Source organism: Gracilinanus agilis, chromosome 3 (genome assembly GCF_016433145.1).
Source record: "Gracilinanus agilis isolate LMUSP501 chromosome 3, AgileGrace, whole genome shotgun sequence".
In the NCBI taxonomy this organism is placed as follows: domain Eukaryota; kingdom Metazoa; phylum Chordata; class Mammalia; order Didelphimorphia; family Didelphidae; genus Gracilinanus; species Gracilinanus agilis.
The window spans coordinates 47,709,587-47,732,628 of record NC_058132.1 but is presented as its reverse complement, the minus strand read 5'-3'; the positions used below and the strand labels follow the sequence as shown (position 1 = coordinate 47,732,628).

The following is a 23,042-nucleotide window of genomic DNA, read 5'->3' as shown; positions in this document are numbered from 1 at the left end:
ACATTTCCCATAAATATCATTTAAGCTCATTTAGGTAAAGAAAAGACAACCCTATCAAGAAATTACTTGTGAGGAGCTGTGCTCTGAGATTTTTTTTTTTTTAATGACAAGGAAAGGAAAATTTCTTTTTAACTGTTTCCCAGAGTTTACTCTAGACTAAGCAGGGTTTTTTTGGGGTGAGGTTGGTTCCCTAATGTACTGCATTCTCAATTAAATTAAATGAGGCAAGTTACTATTGTGTTAGGTGCTATGTGGAGGAGAGATCAAAAGCAAATAAGAATTTTTATTCTAAGGCCCCTTCTGGCTCTAAAATTGTATGATTCTATGATCGAAGCTTACAACCTTACTGGGGAGATAAGACTTCAATATATGAAATAATACAATAGTACAAAAATATTCAGCATTTACTCATTCGACAAAAGATTTGACTAATTCTTATAAGCTAGGTATGGTTTCAAAGATACTCATGCTTGCAAAAGAGCTTAAAAGTTTTAAAAAGGAGATGTTAGGTAAACAAAGAAGTAGAAAACAAGACAATATAAAATAAGTCCCACGAAGGTCTCTAGAAGTGTTTTAGACATCTTGATGGGGGGGGAGAGGGGCGGTCCTTAGGCTAGGGAATCAAGGGGACTTCCTGGAGAAGATAACATGTAATGAAATCAATAGGTAGAAACATGGTGGGAGAAAGAGAGCAGGGGGAAATGGTGGAGTTAGTAAAGGAACAGGAACAGAGGGAAGCACAAGGCTTATTCAGGGAATATCAGCTATACTACACTAGCTGATACACAGGAGAGTCAAGTGAACATGACCCCCACCCTCCAGGAGCTTACAAATGAAGACAACACATGAACAGAAATAGAGGAACTGATGTAATAAAAACAAAATCAAAACGTGACAACTAGAAGGGCCTCAGGAGCTAGTCAAACCAACCCACAAAACAAAGAAATTGCCCCCATGGCACACTCAACAAATGGCTGGCCCAGCCTCTGACTAAAGACCACTAGCGAAGGGAAAGCTTCCAAGGGCAGCCCTGTCCCACTTTGAACTGGACAGTTCAGAATGTAACTGTTCAGATTTTCTCAATATCAAGCTAAATTGGCCTCTTTTCAGCTACCCATATCCAAGGTCCTTTTCTCAATCTTCATCGTTTTGACCTTTTTGAAGCCTTTGACATTGCTGATCACTCAGGACTCCTAGATACTCTCTCCTCTTTGGTTTTTCAGGGCACTGCTTTCTTGATTCTCTTCTTTCCATCTGACAACCCCTTGGTCTCCTTTGCTGTACCTTCATTCAGGTCATGTTAACTGACCCTGGATAGCCTCCAAGGCTCTGTCCAGGGCCCTATACATTGGCTCCCACAGATACAAGTATGACCTTTATGCGAAAGCAATCTATGTATACAGCCTTAACCTCTTTCTGGAGCTCCAGCCTCATATCACTAATTGCCTTAATATCCCACAGATATCTCAAACTCATCATGTTCAAAACATTGTCTTTCTCTTCACTCTTTCCACTCTTCCCAACTTCTCTATTACTATCAAAGGCATCACTGTCTTCCTAGTCATCCTGGCTCTCAATCTCGGTTTCATCCTCAATTTATCAACTGCACTCAGCCCACATATTCAATCTGTTGCCAAGTCTTTTTGTTCCTATCTGCATAACATCTCTAGTATAAGTTGCTTTCTGTCCATTCACACAATCAATAAGCTGGTGTGAGTCCTCATTACCTCACATCTAGACTACTGAAATAGTCTTCTGGTTGTCTGCCTGCCTCAAGTCTCTTCTCACTCCACTCATCTGCCAAAGTATCTTTCCCAAAGTGAAGGTATGACCATATTACCCCCACACCCATTCCAGTAGCTCCCTTTTATCTCCAGGATCAAACATAATATCTTGTTTGGCATTTAATGCTTTTTCCAAATTAGCCTCTACCTATTCTTCTAGTCATCTTAAATTTTGCTTTCCATTTTAAAAATAATTTCCATTTATACTGTTGTAGGCAATGTGCTTATTGTTTTCTTGGTTCTGCTTACCTCGCTTTGGATCCATACATGTAAGTTTTCTGATACTTTTCTAGACTCTTCATATGCATCTTTTCTTAGCGTGCAATAGTAATATAGTCATTCATTGCAGTTGTGTATCACAATTTGTTTAGCAATGTTCCCAATATATGGGCATCAACTTTGTTTCAAGTTCTTTACTACCACAAAAATTGATATCTCTGGGTCAAAGGGTATGAATATTTGAGTTATATTCTTTGAATAATTCCAAAATGATTTCCAGAATCATTTGACTAATACATTGTTCTATCAATAGTATGCTAACATTCCTGTCTTTCCATAGCCTATCCAACTCTGACTATTTGCCCCTTTTGTCATTCTTTGTTAATTTGTTATGTGTGAAGTGGAAATTCAGAATAGTCCAAATTGTACATAAGCAGTAAGCCTGCTAGTGTAAGCTTTCAAGGTCTGAAAGATCTTGAACTTTCCAAGAGTCTTAGGATCAAAAAGACTTTAGAGATAATATATAATGAATAATAAAGAGAACTGATCATGTTTCTCTCTTCTTCCTTAAAGGTTCCTGTTCTAGGCTTCCCAGTTTTTGCTGAAGTTTTCTTTACCTTTTTCATCGTTCTGGTTCCTAACCTCAAAGTTATCCGACTCTTAACTGGCAAATTTTTTCTACCTTCTCTCCACAATATTTCTTCTGCCTGTTATCTCCTTTCCATTCACATGGCTCTACCCCTCATTTAGATCCTTCTAAACTCCTGTGTAAACTACTCTAACAGCCTCTTAATTGATCCTCTTCCTTCTGCTGTCTCCTCTCTATAATCTATTCTCTACACAGCTGTCAGAATCATCTTCCTCTAGCACAGGTTATGGCAGTACCTTAGGAAGACACTGTTCAAAAACCTCCCATGGGTTCCCCTTTGCCTCTAATCCAATCCATCAAGACACTTTTATTAAGCAACTACTGTGTGCCAGGCACTGCTCTTAAGGAGCTTTCACACATATGAACAAATTATAAGGTAATTTAGAGAGAAGACACTGAGCAATTGGAGGAGAAAGGGAAGTGAATTGGGAGAAAAGGCCTCAGGTGACAAATGGCCCTCATAGCTGAGCACTGAAGGGAACAAGGGATTCTAAGGGTTGTTCATGAGGAGGGGAGGGAAGGCATCCAAGAACGGAGGACAAAAGTTGTGTAAAGGAATAGACATGAGACATGGAGTATTATGTGTGAGGAAAAGCAAGAAGGCCAGTTTGGCTATAACAAAGAGTAGATGAAGGGGATTAATGTGTAATAAGCCTAAGGAGGAGGTCATCCAGTGCAGTGGTATCAAACTCAAATAGAAATGGAGGGCACTAAACTGCCATAAGGGTTGCAAAATTGACTTAGTTTTAAAATATAATATTATCAAAGGCTTATATTTTATTTGTTTTGTTAAATATTTCCCAATTACATTTCAATCTGGTTTGGGCTGCATATTTGACACCTCTGATCTATTGTAATTCCTTCATTTTACAAATAAGTGGGGAAACTAAGGCTCTGAGAAGGTTACCATGACTTGCTCATCATTAGAGAACATGATCACAGTACCTTGATGTTGAACTAGAGCCCAGATCTTTGGACTCCAAGAAATGCTCTCTTCACTATGCAAATATTGACTCTTGAGATTAGTGTATAAGTTCCCTACAGCCTGACTCCGACTTACTTTTCTAGTCTTATTTCTATTCCTCGATTCCTGAGAAGCATGTTCCTATTAAGCTGGACTAGCACTGATATCCCATCTCCCCTGCTACTCACTTACTCAAACCCTACTTCCATCTTGCTTACTCATCTCTACATACTTCTGAGGAAGAGTCTGTTCTCAAAGTATGGTCTGGGAACCTCTGAATGTCCCAGAAAACCTATCAGGGGTTCTGTGTGGTCAAAATTATCTTCATAATAATACTAATTTGTTTTAGTTTTTAGTATAGTAAATATCAATAAGCATAACCCATAGAAACAGAAGCTCTTTGGGGGAATGGTTTTCTTGAGTAATTTTTGAGAATGTAAAGGGGGCTTATATTATTTTTTAAAGTATTTTATTTAGGAGTATATTTAGGAAAAAAGAAAAAATATTACAAGAAAACATACAACCTTTTCTTTATTTTCTTTTTTTTAAACCCTTAACTTCTGTGTATTGGCTCCTAGGTGGAAGAGTGGTAAGGGTGGGCAATGGGGGTCAAGTGACTTGCCCAGGGTCCCACAGCTGGAAAGTGTCTGAGGCCAGACTTAAACCTAGGACCTCTTGTCTCTAGGCCTGACTCAACCCACTGAGCTACCCAGCTGCCCCGATCCAGCCTTTTCTAATTGAACAGTGAACCATCCCCTTTGGCAACATCCATTTTGGGTCTCCTAACTAAGCCCCAGGCCTAGAGTTCTGGTGACCCTGCATGGATGCTGAGAAGAAATGACAAAATGGGCCAAGGGAGTAAAATTAAACAAAAATTCCCCAAGACAAAGAATTATTACAATTCTCCATCTGAATTGTCCATATTAATTTTTTATTGAAGGGACTGGTATTACAAAAAACAAAAAAAACAAAAAAAACACTCACCTAGAGGATCCCAGAGAACAAAACAAAAAAAAAAGTTTTCAAAAATCCTGAGAACAAATCTCACAGGCTGCATGGGATGTCAGATCAGGGAAAGAGGAAAAAGGTTAAGGAGAATGAGCTTCAGGGATGGGTGGTGTTTCAAGTATATTTAAAGATTTATTTTCAGGCATCAAATTACTAAAAGTGAAGATTTTGCCTTGATTTTATGCTAATATACAAAACATATCAATGTATCTCCCAGCTGTGCTCTGTGCTGAAAACTAAATAGCATTATTTTTAATGGCATCTTGATTGCATGGAGATGCTTAAAGTAGTGAAGTTCAGAAAACAGCTTTAAGAAATTGCAATTTAGCATACATTTTAGAGGAAGATGGCTATCAAGGGTGTGTTCTGAATTATCATTTTCTCAACCTAGGCTTCAGTGAAATGGCATATAGCTTTCATGTAACATCTTGGCAGGGCAGAAGGGATATCCTGGATGCTACAAGTTTAATCATATTGGTATTTTAACAGCTTCCTTTTTGTGCACCCCCAAGTCTGAAAAGTCAATTTATTGTATTTAGTCATACCTCTGAATTTTCTCCAATTTTGTATTCAGAAAAAAGAAACTACTAAGTCTCTAATCTTTTCTCATAATTTTAACCCCATAGCATCAGATTGTGGATTCCCAGGTACAAATTACTCCAGAAAAATTAGAAATTTCAGCTGGAAACTATAAGCAGCTAATGGGTATGGGACTCTTTACAACTGGCCGTAAAGGCCTCCAGCAAAGAAAGGCTCTATGTAAAATTCTGTTCCTAATTTTAAGCCTGATATAAAAAAATCAACCTCTGAAGTTGAAAAAAATGCACTTTTCTCTCTTCTTTGTAGAGGTGGGAACTATGGGCTTAGAACATGGCATATGCCATCAGACTAAGCTGATGTGTTAGTTTTGCTGAACTGCTTTTTTTTTTCCTTTTTCTTCCTTGATACAAGAAATGACTTACTGAGTGGAGTTGAGGGAAGAGAAAGGATATATTTGGAAATGTAGGTGATGGAAAAACAAAAGATATCAATAAATTTAACTGTTTTGAAAAAGAAAAAGAAATCAACTGCTAGTGTCCTACTCCAATCAGAAGTGACTCTGGCTTTTCAAAGGTCATAGTGGAGTAAGCAAGCTTAGGTGGCTCCTACTTACAAAGAAGAAAGACCTTGGCCATAGAGATCACATGACAAGTTTGAAGTCCTGGCACATTCACAAGTCAGAGAGGCTGTGCAGGGCACATGACTAACGTGAAAATACTGGCTTCTTCCATCTGCTGAAATCACACTTAAAGCATGGACTAAGGGGAGCCCTTAACTAGTCTTTTTTTTCCCCTTTTTTTGTTTGCTTGTAACCAGAACAGGATCGAGAGCAAGAAGAGGAATTAGAAATTATCTAATCCAACTCTTTACAAAGAGCAAGCATTGGAGTAGGTGGCAAATGGAGAGCAGGAAGACTACAAGACTTACCTAAGATCATACAACTGGTACAGGGAAAAGCCAGGTTCTGAACTGAAGTTCTCTGACTATAAATTTGGGAGTTCCTTGATTTCACTGTAATGCATCTATATAAAGTCAACTTGTTGCTCTAGGGCAGGGGTCGGTAACCTTTTTGGCTGTGAGAGCCATAAAAGCCACGTTTTTTAAAATGTAATTTCGTGAGAGCCGTACAGTGCTCACAGTGCGCTCCTGTAACAGCGCCTGAAAAAAAAATGGACTTTATGGCTCCTGCAGAAAGAGCCATATCTGGCCCTCAAAAGAGCCAGATAGGGCTTGAGAGCCATACGTTGCCGACCCCTGCTCTAAGAAATTCTCCTTAAAAACTGGGCACCTGGCATCATGAGAATTATTTCCACCCATTTAGAGAGACAAGCGCTTAGGCCTCAAATTCTAGATGTGTCTTCTTGCTATAATTTCGTTTTTTGTTTTTCTTTTGCTATTTGTCTTCTTACTATTTTCTTGCTTCATAAGTATCTTCTTCAAAAGTTGAGAATGCAGTTAGTGCTTAGCCCAGAGTTCATCTGTCTACTTGTGAGCAACTAAGAACTTAAAAGGAGGTTGTGGAACTTTCACTGATACATGTTACCTCTTCACTATTCCCACAGATAACCATGATCTGCTTAGGCCTTTGACAAGATGCCCAACATTGAACATTTGTTTCTAAGCAAAGCACCTCAGTGAAAGGCTGACTGTTACTTTAAGATTTAAAGGTTATCAGGTCTAAGAGGAAAGCAGAACAAGAGAATATTCTAATGCCAAGAATTTGACTCATTTCTTTACATATGGCAACTGAAGGAGCCTCCATGTGGACAGAGTGGAATTCCCTCAGGTACCTATATTTAGGATCAAAGCACTTTTTAAAATACAAAACCTGGAGTCTCCAAGGGATATAAACTACAAAATTATCTGAAGTGAACTTTATTTAACCTAAAGCCTGGTGCCAACTCAAATATGCTGCAACCTCTGCATTTGAAAGACGGCATTTACCTAGACTAACTCACAGATACATGGAAAAGCTATTATGGGGATAATCAGCCAAACTATAAAATGGAGCAGTCATAAAATGACAAAAACAGACACAACTCATAAATTGCCTTTTTCCCCTTCAGAATTCATGCAAGCACTCCCTTAGGTTGTTCTTTTAAAGAAAGATAAAACTTTTGCCTTAAATAAACAGGGTACATTTATTTCTATTTAAGCCTTATAAATACATCGTCTTTAAAACAAACGTGATCTTAAAAGGGCAGATGGTCCAACAAACAAGGTAATATGAGGAGAATTAGAAACTTAGCCAATTCCACACAAGAGAGTATCGGCTATGAAAAACTAGGCACAGAGTACAGAGGATCCATTGGGCATGGACTAGGCTGTCAACCTACCCCTGCTTTGGTGCTGAGCTGTACAAGGCTAAAAGAAAGTTCTTTTGGGAGGGGAGTGACACCTCAACATACCTCTCCATAGAGGGACTACTGGAACTGGGAAGAAAAATAATCAAATGAACTGACTGTGATTTCTATTGAACCATCTGACCAATCTGAATTCCACTCTTTCTAGACTAACAAATTTGAACATGGCTCCAGGCTATTTTTCTAAAAGCTGCCAAACAGGCAGCTGGGTAGCTCAGTGGTTTGAGAGCCAGGCCTAGAGTTGGGAGGTCCTTGGTTCAAATCTGGCCTCAGCACTTCCCAGCTGTGTGACCTTGGGCAAGTCACTTTACCCCCATTGCCTAGTCCTTACCACTCTTCTGCCTTGGAGCCAATACACAGTATTGACTCCAAGATGGAAGGAGGTAAGGGTTTAAAATAAACAAACAAATAAATAAAAATAAATAAAATAAAAACTACCAAAGTACATTCTAAAGCCAGGTGAAAATTGTTTAAAAAAAAAAATGAGAATCAGCAGAACTCCTAAAGTCTATGCTCAACAGTTTAAGAATCAGTGGTACCAGAAGAAGCACTGGGTTTGGAGGCAGCATGGTGCCAGGAGTAGGAAGAACTTTGGAATCACAAGACTTAGCTCCTGGCTCTGTCATGCACAAGCTGGGTATCACCTGGGACAAGTTACTAGGACTCTTGGGGCCTAGTTTGCCTGTTTGTAAAAGGAAAGGTGGAATGAGATGATTTTTAATCCCTTTCAGCTCTAACAATCTGACTCAGAAGATCTGGGCTCAAGTTTGCATTTTATGCCCTCGGACAATTCATCTATCTTGGTTATTTCGTCTATAAAATGGGGGGAAAATGCTGGCTGGTCCTGACCACCTCAAAGGTTTGGAGAGAGGATCAAATGACATAATGAATATGAATGGACTTTGAAAAAGTACAAAGTGCTATTTGCTTCCTAAGGAAGAGATGAGTGGAGCATTAAGGAGGAAGAGCACTGACTCTTGAGTCAGAGGACTTGTGTTCAAATCCTACCTGTGGAACTATCTATGTGACTTTGGAGAAGTCGTTGACTTCTCTATATTCTCCATTCAGCTTCCTCACCTTTGAAATGAGGGGATTGAACAAGATGGTCCCTTCTAGCCCTAAATTATAGAAATAGACACACAAACATCCATCTATTTATTGGTCTTTCCCCAATTCTCATTCTCCTTGACCTCTGTACAGACTTTGACACTGCTAATCACTCTCTCCTCCTTGATACTCTCTTCTCTCTAAATTTTCAGGACACCAATCTCTTTCACTTCTCTTTCTCTGTCTCCTTTGCTAGATCCTCCTCCAGTTCATGTTCATATTTCCTGGCCCTCTTCGCCCTCTGTACTATTTCACTTGGTGATCTCGTCAGCTCCCATGTATTTAATTATCATCTCTGTGCTAATGATTCTCAAATCTAATTATCCAGACCTAACCTCTATCTCCAGGCTCACATCTCCAACTGCCTTTCAGACATCCCAAACTGCATGTCCAGTAGACATCTTAAACTCAACAATCAAAACAGAACTCATTCTCTTCCCCATAAATCATCCCACTCCTATTACCATCCCTCTCCTGTACAAGGCAACATCATTATCCCAGGCCTTCAGCTTTGCAACCCTAGGATTCTACCTGGAATCCTCCCTCTCTCTCACCCCCCATATCCAAACTGATGCCAAGGCCTATCAACTGCAATACCTCTTATATATGCCACCCTCTTCTCCTTTGACCCTGCCATCACTCTGGTGCTGACCACTTATTGCAATAACCTGTTTGATGGGTCTGCCTGCCTCCAGTCTCTACCACCCTCTACCACCAGTGATTTTCCTAAAGAGCAGGTCTAACTATATCACAGTCCTACTCAAAAAATTCCAGTGGCTCTCTACTGCCTCCAAGAACAAATAAAAAAAATGCTCTACTTGGCATTCAAAGCTCTTCAAAACCTAGCTTCCTACTATCTTTCCTGTCTTATTACACCTTATTCCCATTGTTATCTAATCCAGGAATACTGGTCTACTGGCTGTATTCTAAAAAAGACCCTCCATTTCTTGTCACTGGACATTTTTCTCTGGCTGTCTCCCATGTCTGGAATACTCTCTCTTCTATTCCACCTACTGACCTCTCTGGCTTCCCTTAAGTTCCACCTAAAATCTCATCTTTTACTGGAAGCCATCCCTAGCCCCTCTTAATTATTTCCTATTTATTTCCCAGTTCCTAGTTCCTATTTATTAGCTTGCTTTGTATATATTTGTTTCAGAGTAATGGTCTTTTCCTTCTTTTTATTCCCCCCATAAATTAGAACAATGCTTGGCATGTAGTAGGAACTTAATAAATGATTACTGATTTACTAACTGATATACATATTCACATATACATATAATGTACATATATATGCTCACACACATACATATACACATATGGAAGTCATTCACATAGAGATGACAATTGATCCTGTGGGTGCTAATGAGGTGACCAAAAGCAAAGAGAGAGTAAAGGTCTCAGGAGAAAGCCTTGGGGTACACTTAAAGTCCAGGGAGAGGCCCAATGCCTCAGGTCACATCTTCCTGAGTCAGAGTTTGGCATTCTCCCTAAATGTCAATGGTAGTCACCATTGTCCTCATTCTCATCCCCTTTGACAGATGATGAAACTGAGACTAATGAAATTGAAGGCATATTGTCAATAAATGAGAAAGGCTGTATTCAAACTCCTGACTTTGTTCCAGACTCTGGAAAATCTTGCCTTCTAGGCCAGGTGAAATGGAGCTGACACTGACAAGCAGCCTAAGGTCTAAATGGAAGCCTTTGATCCCTATGTTGGTTCTGTCCATCTCTAGCTGGGTGGGCTCAGGCACAGTTTCCCCTCTCTGGACCTCAGTTTCCTTGGGTATAAAAAAAAAAAAAAAGAATAAGGAGGTCACCCTAGATCTTCCATCCCTCTCTCCTTGTTCAGATCTGTGATTTTACTGATGTGGAAAACTCCCTCAACTGAAGCAAAGTGATAGTTCATATGTGATAGCATCTTACAGCAGTTCTCTTAAATTTTCAGATTCATAATCCCTTTATACACTTAAAAGTTAGTGTAGATTCCAAGGCATTTTGTTTATATAGATTATATCTATCAATATTTACTATATTGGAATTTAAAGTATTTAATTTAACAATTTTTTTTAAAAGAAACTTACCTTCCACATTAGAATCAATACTATATATTGGTTCCAAGGCAGAAAATAGGTAAGGGCTAGGCAATGGGGGTCAAGTGACTTGCCCAGGGTCACACAGATAGGAGGTGTCTGAAGCAAGATTTGAACCCAGGACCTCCTGTCTCTAGGCCTGGCTCTCAATCCACTGAGCCATTCAGCTGCCCCAGGTAAAGTATTTTTGTATAATTATGAAAACAGTTTTGACCTTGCAGATTTCTATCAAGGTCTTGGGCACTTCCAGAGATCTCTAGAACACATTTTGAGGATCACTGCACTAAACCATACCTTGGGAGCTGGATGGACATTAGAGATGATCCCTTAAGGTTCAACATTATATGATTTTCTGACTCCCTGAGTCCTTCTATCTGACTCTGATTTATTTCTTTAATCACTAGCATTCAGTCCCTCTTTAGTGGAATATTTCCCATAGCCAGTATTTGATTATTGTGGTCATTTGCACTTCCTTAAACTCCCTTTGTGTGCACAAAAAAGCAAACAAAAAACTACCCAAGAGCAACATTAAAGGTCTGACTCTAGCCCACAAAACAACAAGGAAATTTAGACCCTTTGGCCCACCACATGCATAATCATAGATGGCTCTAAACTTGTGTTTAGTCAACAGGCCCAGCTCTGAAGCTACCCTTTTCCATGTTAAGTGGTAATTGCAATTTTGCTTGCTTTCTCATTTTGAATACTTCCTGGCTGATTTTTTTTATAACACATCTAGTTCCTTTTGTACCAAGATATAATCATCTCAATTCCCCAAAGCAGCTAAGCTTATGATCTCAATGTTTTAATCAAAGGCAAAATGATCAAATAAAAAAAAGGTTTAAACCACATGTTGAAAAAAAAGTAAACTGGCTTTTCTGTGTGCCCCAAAGACCACCACACTCTAGGTCCAGGCATTGACCACATGAAGGAGTAAATTCCAAGCAGGGGACTCTATGCACAGAAAACCTAGGCATTTCTGAAGAACCTAGGCCCTGACTGGTGAAATATTTTGTAGCAATAAACTAAAATATAAATGCCAAATTATACATTTGTTAGAAAAACAAGTATGATTGCCAATTAAATATAATATCACTGTTACCCGTGCCTTGATATTGTTCTCAGGAAAATATGACAATTTTCATGAATCAAGCCACATCCCTACCCCATCTCTAAACCAAGATCAAAGACAAATATGCCAATAACACTACAAATCAGTTTGCACTAGGAAGGAAAGAATGAGATTAATGATATTTTTATAGAAACGTGCTGTCAGGGGAGACTACATTATGGCACATGTAAGAAACCCAAGTATAAGGAGTCTCCCATCAAACTCTCTTAGGCAGGTTCATAGGCACTATACTGCTAACCAAAAACATCCAAAGGAACTTTCAGAATCTGATTTGAAATCAATCTTCTCAGCATTCCAGACTCTGTCCCACTGTGAACCGAGTGTTGGGGGGATAAGCAATGAGAACTGATTAGATTTTTACTTTATAGACAATCAATGGTCTCTTAGTACCCCTAGATATTGAACAATGATGCAAAAAGAAGTCAAAGTACAGGTTTTTCTCCTTCCAACTTTACAATAAGGATAAACAAAAGGTAAATGTCCTAGAACTGGAGAGCACTTTGTCTTTTTATGGTGTTTTCACATACACATCTCCTCCAGTCCTCACAATACAATGTGATGGATTCACTACCTAGCTAGGTACAAACAAGGTGGACTGAGTCACATTGCACAATGGAAGGGAAACCAAGACCTACCCAAAGCATTTTTCCTAAGGAAGGAACCATGAGACCATGAACTTCCCTACATTAGCTCAAATTGTAAAATAACTATTTCTTGAAATCAAAAATCTAAAACAATGTTTAAGTGTATCAGACCATGGCATGGTTCAGAGATGAAAAAAGCAGAATCAAGAAATCTATTCCATGACTGTATGTGGTAACAATCTTTTATCTGTATAATACCTACACCAAAGTCTGTCCCAAGGACTAAGGTTCAGTAGTAATGTGAAAATTAATCTAAGGAGATATTATATATTAATTTGAGTTGTTAGCCCTTGTCTAGTTTTAAGAAATTCATTTGTTCTCTCCTGTCTCTATCTTTTAGTCTCTCTCTGAAGATGAAAAGGATGTTCTTCCCTGTCCCTTGCCCCACTCTACCAACGATGAAAAAGTAGCTAGATCCAAGTAATCATGGTATCATAAAACTATGCAAATGAGTTTGGTCTCCACAGGCTTATGTTCTCCAAAGTGCCCTGTTCCTCCTGCTTTCCAACTATAGCCTGTTGGCCATACACAACTCTAAAGTATCTTCCCCCAATCCTCTCCTCAAGCTTTATGGTAGTCCCTTTAAATAACAGACTAAGTCCCTGCCTTGGAATCTATAAATCATAGGAAAAGAGGGTCAGAGATTTAGATACCGAAGAAACCTTAGAAATCAACTATTTCAGTCCCTTAATTTTGAAGATAAGGAAATGACAGACTAACAAGTAATTTGGTCAATGTCATTTAAGCAGAAAATGGTAGAACCAGATTTTGAACTAGGCTCCTTTAAATTCAGTCTTTTTAATTTATATATTATAATTTATATATTTATATTATATTATAATACATTATAGCAACTGGCCTGCTGGTCTGCATACCGCCTTGAGGATAAATCAGCCTTAGGTTATCGTGTGATGATTTAAGTGAAGCAACAGTATATGGGTATATATTATATATTTTTGTAATATTATAAAGAATTTCATAAGACCACACTAATTTGTGGATGGCCCAAGAAACCACATTGTGTTGAATTTTATAACAAATTCCCTATAATGAATAACATGGTACTACAAATGTTTTCTTGGGTCCCTGACAAGTAACAGACTCTTTAGAAAAAAAGGTACCTAATTACTGTTTGGATTTAAATTAGAGGGGAGTTGAGTTTTCCATAGTTTTTCTGTTATCAAAAAACAATTATTCCTCATTAACTCTCTCCCACCTTTGCCTCGAATATCCAATTCCAGCCCCCCAAAATCATAACCACCATAACTTTATCCTCTCTAAAGAAGGCATCATCACAAAACACCTAGGAGTTTATAAAGTTTAGTTTAGAAAAGGCTTATGAATGGTATCATTCAATATAAACTGTATATCAGTTCTAATGTTCAGAAGTTCTACTGCTTATTGTAAAAGTAATTTTAACTACCAATTATTCACTACAACAAAAGCATAGTACAATCAAATAATGTAGGCTCAAGAGGTTTATTATAATGGTATTTCACTTGTGCTTTCTTACCTTGGCAGCTGAGTTTGATACCCCATGTGTGACATTTCGGATAAGGCCCCCAACATTTCCATATTTTATTAATCCAGTAACACCTTCAGATACATCATTCAGAAGCCCCATAGGATTGCCAAGGAAATCAACTGACCCTAGTATTCGAGCAGCTTGACTAAGGAGTTCCTTTGAAATAATAACAGAGAAATGTGATCAGCTTCTGTTTAAATTTACTAAGCCCAGTGTTCCCAAACTAAAATGTCAGAAATACAGAATTATCTTCTTATTCTTTGTTAACCACAATATAAACATATCTTCAAGTATAAGGGGAACTTCTCCTTTCATGGTTTCTATGTTAACTAGCCCCCTTCCTCATTTTCCAAATGTACTTTTTAGCAGAGAGACAATTTAGAATTATTCTTTAAAACAATTTATTAGAACAAAATCAGCTTGCACATGGGCCCAAAGAACATGGTAAGCATGCATATAATTGCATGTTTGTACTACATGTGTCCCCATTTTCCATGGGTAAATCAGCAGTATTTACAGAAGAAGAAAAAAGGTAGGCAGATAGAGAGTACTCATCCTACACAACTGGTGGCTCAAAGTAACAAAACTCACCTCCATTTTAGGCTCTGTCTTACTCCTAACTCTACAGGACTTGAATTTCACATTCCCACCCACCCACCCCCTGCCAGCTATAGTTCTCTGCTGATATTTGGTTTGTAGCTCCCCCTATAGCTGAAGGGAAATATTACCAACTAGACAAGATACATTAAAAAGAAAAAGGAGAAAAAAGTAAATGTACTACAAAAGGCCAATGATCGGCTATCTTTTGACTGTGGTAGTTGACAAGTTTGACATTATCTTGACTATATGATTACTGAGGCCCTATGGCATATTTGTTCTTTTTAGACTAGATAATAAACATGAAAGAGAAAATGTACATTTTAGCTTTCATAGTGCTGATTTTTAAACTAACTTCTAATCTTGAGCAAAGATCTTGGAGATGGGGGGGATGGAAGTTTGTCTATTTTCCTTCAAACATCCAAAGGCCTTCTCTCCTTCTCTCCCAGGCAAAGGGATACAACATAAATGTGGGCCTATAACTAATACAGAAGAAACGCCCACTACCTTTGATGCCACCTTTCAAATCCTAGGGAAACCATCAACACTTAGAACTAGTAGAGTGGAAGCCACTTATAATGTTGGTATCAGGGGCCAAGAAAGCCATCCCATTATTCTTCAAAAAGCACAATTTGATGTGTAGCATATCAATAATGCCAGAAAGAATATGATTATAAGCTATAACAGGTTTCTACTCTATTGCTTTGGTAATAAAGAATCTCCAAACCATTAACATACAAATATATTTCATATAATCAGTACTTACTTCTTGGAAGTGTTTGAGGACATCATTAATGATAAACTCTTTTGTCTCATAAGGGTGAACTCTGGTAAATGGGTCCAAGTTGATTACGGCATCTTCAAATCGGATAAGTGGAAATCCCAAGGTGCTTTTTAAGGCCTGATTAAAAACAAGAAATTACTTGTTTCATCCATAGCCCTGATTTTTGTAATACTTCAATTATGGCTTTCAGGGAGGTCACATACCATATTAAATCAATGATAAAAAGAATCACAGAATTTCAGAGTTAGAAGGGACCTCAGTGATCACCTTAATCCATCCCAAAAGAAGAATTCTCTTTATAACACACCAGGAAGGGGTTATTAAGTCTTTGCCTGAAGATCTCTAGACAAGAGGAATTCACTAGAGTAGACTACTGCACTATGAGATCACTCTAATTGTTTTTGTTTAAATTTCTATTGATATCTTTTGCTTTTGTATCACCTTCTTTTCCCAATACTTCTTTCTCTTCCACTTCTTCAAGAATGCCATCTTTTATAGAAACCATCTCTCAGAACAATGAATTTTAAAAGAGGGGGAAAAAGCAGTTCAGCAAAACCAATATGCCCACCATGCCAAATATCGTATGATGAAGCATCCCATACCAAATAAACACCTTTTAATTGGGCCATGCCTGATTACTCTAATGTCATGGTATTCAGTTTTTATTTATTCTTTAATTGCTGCTGCTCTTTCCACTTATATTGTTGCAGTAATTGTGTGTTGTTTTTCTGGTTCCATTCAACACTATTTGCTCATAAAGAGTTTTCTAAGCCTCTATATATTCTGCATGTTCATCTTTCTCATGCAGTAATAATACTCATTACATTCATGTACCACAACTTATTTAGTCAGATCCAAAATTAATGAGTAACTACTTTGTTTCTGGTTCTCTGCTACTATAGAAGTTCTAGAAAGCTCCAATTTTTAGCAAGATTATCTTCTATTCACCATGTAGCTAAAAAATAAGACAAAGCCTTTTGATTTTTGGCCTTAAGTTATCTCCCCAATTTAGCTTGCCCTGACAGTATTCTTACAGAACCATGTCACAGTTTAAAATTTACCCTTATTTATGCATCCCTGCCTTCCAGTGTCCATATGTCCTCTGCACAAGCTGGTCACAAGGTTTTATGTATGTACAGAAGACATGTTTTTTAACTCCACCTTTTGTTTCCTCTCTTTGTACCTTCAAACCTCCATTTAGGAAAACTCTCTCTCTCTTTTGGGTGATTTTAAGCCTTTCTTTGTGTTCCCTGAAAACAATGAGGTCATAGAGGCTACCTATTATTTTACACTTTTTAGATTTAGAAATGCCTCTTACTTTTTTTTTTTTTTTTAACATCATGGACATTTCCTAATGACAACTTTCTCCAAAAGAATCCTCCCTTGTCATAAAAAGAGTTAAGTAAAACCAACCAATATTTGGTACCTGATTACTTAGGCAACATTTAGTGCCTGTTATTCCCCAATAAGATCCAAGGTCTTCAGTTTATTGTTTAAGACTGTGAAATCTTTAGAAATTCTTTTTAGATCCCTTATGAAATCACCATTTGTGTCCAAATTAATCACCAGAAATGAGTAGCAGTCTACAGTTTGACCGTTCTTTGGAAGCCCTCTGCCACTTCTTGGCTACAAAAACCCAGGAAAACAGTCAACCACCCCATATTCTCAGATCCAGTGCTCCATACAAACTCGTTCTAAAAATATACTAGAGGAGCAGAATTTTTCTTTAAACAAGCAAAAATAATATATTCGGGCAGCCAGGTGGCTCAGTGAATAGAGAGCCAATCCAGCAGATGGGAGGTCCTGCATTTCAAAACTTGCCTAAGATACTAACTAGTTGTGTGATCCTGGGCAAGTCACTTAACCCCAACTGCCTAGCTATTACTGCTCTTCTGCTTTAGAAGTGATACTTAGTATCAATTCTAAGACAAGAAGGTACGGATTTAAACACACACACACACAAACACACACACACACACACTACTTCCTCTGTACTAGATACTTTGCCAAGCAGTAGAGACAGACAAAAAAAAAAAAAAAAAAAAAAGAAACAAGGAGCTTACATTATATTGAAGGAAATAATATATATACTAATATTAAGTAAATAAAGTTAATTTTGGAAGGGAGGCCTGAAGATCTGGGGAATCAGTCAAGTGTCTCCTGGTGCCTCGACTGAGCTTGAAAGGAAGCTGGGGAGGTGAGGAGACTGTATCTCAAGCATGAATAGCAGCCTATGCAATGGGAGATGTCACAAGTGAGGCTGGAACACAAAATGGCGAAGGGTACTTACTAGTATATAATGAATATGCAAAGATAGGCTGGAATCAGTTTGTGATGACTTTCCAGATCACACAGAGGAGTTTTACATTTGATCCTAGAGGGAGCCACTCTAGTTTCTTGAGTAGGGAAGAATCATAATTAGTCCTACACCTCAAGACTATCACTTTAAAGACTATGTTGAAGATGGATTGGAAAAGGGAAAAACTTGAGGGACAGAGACTAGTGAGGAGGCTCTTACAATATCCTCATAAGAGGTGACCAGGACATGAATTCAAGAAGTGCCTGCGTGAATGAGACAAAAGGGTAAGACTCAAGATCTGAAGACAGAATCAACAAGATGTGTACCTGGTTATGAGGGGTGACGTAGAGTGAGCAGCTATGGATGGCTCTGGGGAACCACAAGGTTGATGATACCCTGAACAGAATAATAGGAGAAGGGGAAGGAGAACGAACTCTGCTGGTAACTCTCTACACACTGATTCCGGAGCAGTTAGGAGGCACATGGAATCGTCTCCATTAATAATCGGAGTGGCACTTTGTCTTCTGCCATTTATTTGACTCTATGCACCATGGACACAACTAGTAATTTTGTCACTCTGCCATCTTAATTTACAGAACACATTTCTTCCGTAGAAGTTAAAAGATCTTCACACATGATCACATTTAACAATACCAATTGAAGATGTGGGCAGGGAAGAGGTGTGATTTAACTCATTTTGCAATGAAAGAACATGAGGCTTAATTTTCCTGTTCAAGGTTATATAATAAATCAACTAGAAGAGAGGTCTATAAGCAAATCCAATTCTATTTTCTACTCTGATTCAAAGAGAATTGTTTTTATCACAGGTCAGGAAGTGAGATAAGGAACAATAGGCCAAACATGAAAGTTTTTTTTACTGTGATTTCCCCAAACCAAATACTGGAAGAGGAAATATACACAGCAAAGATGTACACAAACACTCCAGAATTTCTATGATACTGTAAAAATTCTTGGACCATCAAAACGTGCTCACTGTTTATTAACCAATCAAGATTCTTTGGCCAAGGCATAATCTGCCACTGTGGTCTTCTCCCCACTCCACAGATATTGGGTCACACATTTCAAGATGCTGGGATGCATCTCTCTGATATGAAGTATTCTGCCACCTACAGGTCACTCCAATTGCATCCCTGGTCAATTCAAGTACATGAATGATGGGGACAGAATGGCTAAAAAGGGCCTTTTTATGCAGTAACCAATGACTAATCAAACACAGTAGTTTACAAACCTGATGCTTATTTAAACAAGTAGCAGGCGGTTTCCTGTTATAAAATGCTGGATGTTAAGAAAAAGCAGCTCTGTGCATATAGTTTCCTAATAAAAGTAAGAAACTGTCTACCTCCTACCTCCCCAGAAATGAATGCTTTATAGTTAGGAGGAGAAATACCTGTCCATATGCCATAGGATTTGAGATCATGAGTTAGGCCAGCTCCTTTCCTTTCTTAGTTTATTCTGTGCTAAACAAAACTGTCTGGAATTCATTCTTTAAAGGTTTATTTATGGTACATAGTGACTGTTTATGTGAAATGGGGTATTTGCCCATTTCCCTCTTGGGAGAGTGTTTAAAACTGCAAGGATATTTCCCTCTCTTGCTCCCTCTGAAATACAATTAACAATGCTGGAACTTTTTTTGTGAAAAATCTGGTTTTTATTTAGGGAAGGGAAGAAAAAAAAAGTTAAGGGTCTGAAATTTTCCAACAAATTATTTCAAGCCTTTGAGAAGACGCTTCTGAGCTTTTTAAATAGTGTCTTTGTTTAAAATTTCCCCTTACCCCCCTTCTCACTAACTATTTAAAACTAGATTTTCTTCCAAACTACATTGCTCAATTAAATCTCTTCTTTTGTAACTCCTCAGAATGGAGAGAGGTCTGTTATAAGCTTTTATAAGTTGGGAAACACCTTCCATTTTCAATATCTGTGAAAGCCTTTAAAGAGTCTTGGCCTCCTTTGGGCTTTTCAATAATAGAATAAATTGACAGAAAGTACTAACTTAACTTTAGGTTCCAGGAGTAACTATGCCATGACCTAATTGTGGGAACTAAGTAAGTTCCCTAACCTCCCCAGATCTCAGTTTTTCCATCTGTGAAATGGAAACTATAGTAATTTATCTTTCTTAATTCACAGATTAATGTGTCCATATGTGAAGGTGCTTTGTGAGTTCTTCAGGACCTATATTAAGATAATGAACTGTGTAGATTTCTAGGGATCTCCTGTCTGTGGTTTACAAAAACCCTACTCTGACCTAGAATAAAGGGAATAAGATTGGATAATTGTGCCAAAATCATAGTTAACTTTTCATCAGATTAATGATTTTTCTTCAAGGATAGGATGAGATTTTCCTAAGGCTATTATGAAGTACATAATTTTAGCCATTACATAGTCATCTATAAAGAGCACATTATCTTCTTAGGAAATCCTAACAAAATGATGTTACTATGTTCAAAATCTCAGAATGAAATGATGTCATTTTATTAGTCCTGAGGCCCAAGAAGCAAAAAACTAAGATGCAGTACAATGGAGACTTCTAGGTTATTTGAAGCACTAAATATCACTGTGCAGTGTTTAGTCCCCCCACCATCTCCCCTGACACACACACACTCTTCTCATCATATGATCATCCCATTTAATGTTTTTAACAATGAATAGGGAAAGCATCTTCAAATATTTCTTCAGTATGGCTTAGTGCCTAAATGGAACATTTCACTTAAACAAGTGATTTCCTGTCTTTAGAACACATTTTAACATTTATATATAAAATTGTATGGCTGGACCTGCCTCAACAATTGAAAATTATAATATATCAGAAGTCTTGAGGAAAAATTTTCTGCTGGAATAGGTGTCTGAGTTTCCTTCTAAGATATTTTTAAAAATCAGGAAGTCCCAACTCTCAGGAAATGTCTGACATCAGTTTGCTGGGAGAATGCCGAGAGTTCTGGGGGGAATATACACTTTATCAAACAAACTCATTCTGAAAGGTTATACAAGTCAAGTGGATACTTGTGGATGTTAGTAAGATAGTGGTTTTCCCATGGTTTTCCCCACTCCCATGTTTAGTATAAGCATCCATGGGAAAAGTGGAATAAAATGTATTAAGAAGTAGTGCAATCAGTCTTTGAAGGCACCATGCATTCTCAGATTGATGGGAGAAGCACTAACGAATTCCCTGATTTTCAAGGCCTCCAGAACTTGGAACATTCCTAAACTGAACACTCAAAGATTTCTGCCCCTTTGATACAAACACAGGAGGCAATATGCTGCCCAAGGAAGAACCCTGCACAAGAAGATAAAAAAAATTTTTTAAACTCTTACCTTCTGTCTTAGAATTAATTCTATGTTTTGGTTCCAAGAGCAATAATGGCTAGACAATGGGGATAAGTGACTAGCTCAGGGTCACATAGCTAGGAAGGCTCTGACCTCCTACTTCTAGGCCTGGTTCTCAATCCCCTGAGCCACCTACCAGGCCCCGAAGAAGACAGATTTTTAGTTCACATTCTAGCACCAACTCTCTGTGTGACCTTAGGCAAGTCAATGAACTTCTTTGGGCTTAAGTCCCTTTATCAGTAAAATAAAGCATAGGTTACATGATTTTCAAAAGTACCCTGTGGTTTGAAAATTGTGATTCCAAAAGCTCCTAGAGGGCAAGAACCTGTTATATATTTATTGATTGATATCAAGAAGTTCTTTAAAATAAATGCTTGATGATAATGAAAAAAACAAAGATGGTGTTCTGTTTACTTCCTGATGTAGCTATCATATGGATGTGATATCTACTGAAGTGACTAGAAGATACAACTTTCTATAAGGAAGAACACAAATATTTTCTAGAAAGGAAGATGCCACGAAGACAAAGCAGAGGATCAATGTACTTGTTTCTTCCATGGAAAAGACTACTTTGAAACTCATTCGCACAGTTACCTTTTAGATCATAGCTTACCTTAAGATCTAAAGGCAGCTTGCTGGAGGTGAATACACTCAGTTTGATCTGAGGTATACTAATTTTGAGGTTTTCAAAGTAGTATCGGGTTGGTGTCCCATCTTGTTCATTACTCTTTTCATGGAGATTTTCATCATATTTTTCCACCTCTGGAAAAAAAAAAAAGCAGAGTAGAACCACCATAAGAACCTACTGAGATGTTTCTCAGACAGAGCTATTCAAATTTACTGAAAAAAGAAAACTCCAAATCTGACCTAGTAAACTAAAGTAATAAGCATGAGATTCTGATTTATCATCTTGTGCAATGTACCTATATATTCTGTGAGGGCCTATTGTGCAATATTTTCTTAGTTCATTCTCCTAAGACGGGCAGTTTTGGGCTTTGAAAAAAATTACTGAAGTGTTGAAAACTAGGGGTCACTATCTGTCCTCACTGGCAAGCTCTCTAAATTATTATCTTTTCATTAATCCAAATTTGTTAACTTTATTCCTCAAAACTGTCAAATTTCTATATGATGGCGGAGAGGTCTTATTATGAGTCAATCTAGTAGACTTCTTCTAGTAAGTTGGTAAGCCAATAACCATTTAAGATGCTACTGAATTCCAGGAACTGTGATAAGTGCTGGGGATACAAAAAGAGGCAAAATACAATCCTCTTAAGAGATCATAAAATGCAGACAAATATGTAGAAACAAGCTGGAAAATGGTGTGCTGAATTTAGGAACAGCAAGGAAGACAATGTCACTGAATCAAAGAGTACATGAGGGATATAAGATGTCAGAAGACTAAAAAGATGGTGAGGGGAGTGGAAACAGAAGGGTAGTATATAAAGGGCTCTGAACACTCAACAAAGAAGAATTTTGCCTTTTGTTCTGGAGGCAATAGAGGGCCAATGAAGTTTACTGAGTGGGACTGACATTGCTAGATATTGTGAAGGTAAAATCAACATGCCTTGGCTATTGTATGTGCAAGGTAAAGAGACAGTGAAGTGTTAAGGAAGATTTCTGGTTTGCAAATCTGAAGGACTGGGAGGATGGTGTTGTCCTTGATAATAATAAAGAACTTAGGAGTGGGAGAGGCTTTAAGAAGAAAAATAAGATGTTCAATTTTGGACATGTTGAGTTTAAGAAGTTTACTGGCCATCCAGGATAAGATGACTGAAAGGCAGCTAGAAATGCAAGATTAGAAGTCAACAAAAATGTTAGGGCATGACAGGTAGATCTGAAAATTATTAGCATAGAGATGGTAATTAAATCTAAGAGAGCTGATGAGATCACCAAATTAAGTAATATAAGGGGAAAGGAAAAAAGAGACCAGGATGGTACCCAGTGGGGCACCTATCATTAGAGGGTGCAACCTGGATGAAGACCCAGCAAAGGACTCTT

At 38.0% G+C, this 23,042-nt stretch overlaps 1 protein-coding gene across 2 annotated transcripts in view; it reads right to left on the bottom strand.

The window, feature by feature from the left end:
- Window positions 1-23,042, bottom strand: part of VPS13D (vacuolar protein sorting 13 homolog D) — a 364,180-nt gene that overhangs the window by 146,222 nt on the left and 194,916 nt on the right. For both annotated transcript variants that reach the window (XM_044667757.1, XM_044667758.1), the window contains exons 62-64: window positions 21,658-21,806; window positions 15,386-15,520; window positions 14,011-14,178 (exon numbers count right to left, since the gene is read on the bottom strand). In XM_044667757.1, coding sequence (XP_044523692.1) covers window positions 14,011-14,178; window positions 15,386-15,520; window positions 21,658-21,806 — 452 coding nt within the window. The remainder of the gene's footprint in view (window positions 1-14,010; window positions 14,179-15,385; window positions 15,521-21,657; window positions 21,807-23,042) is intronic.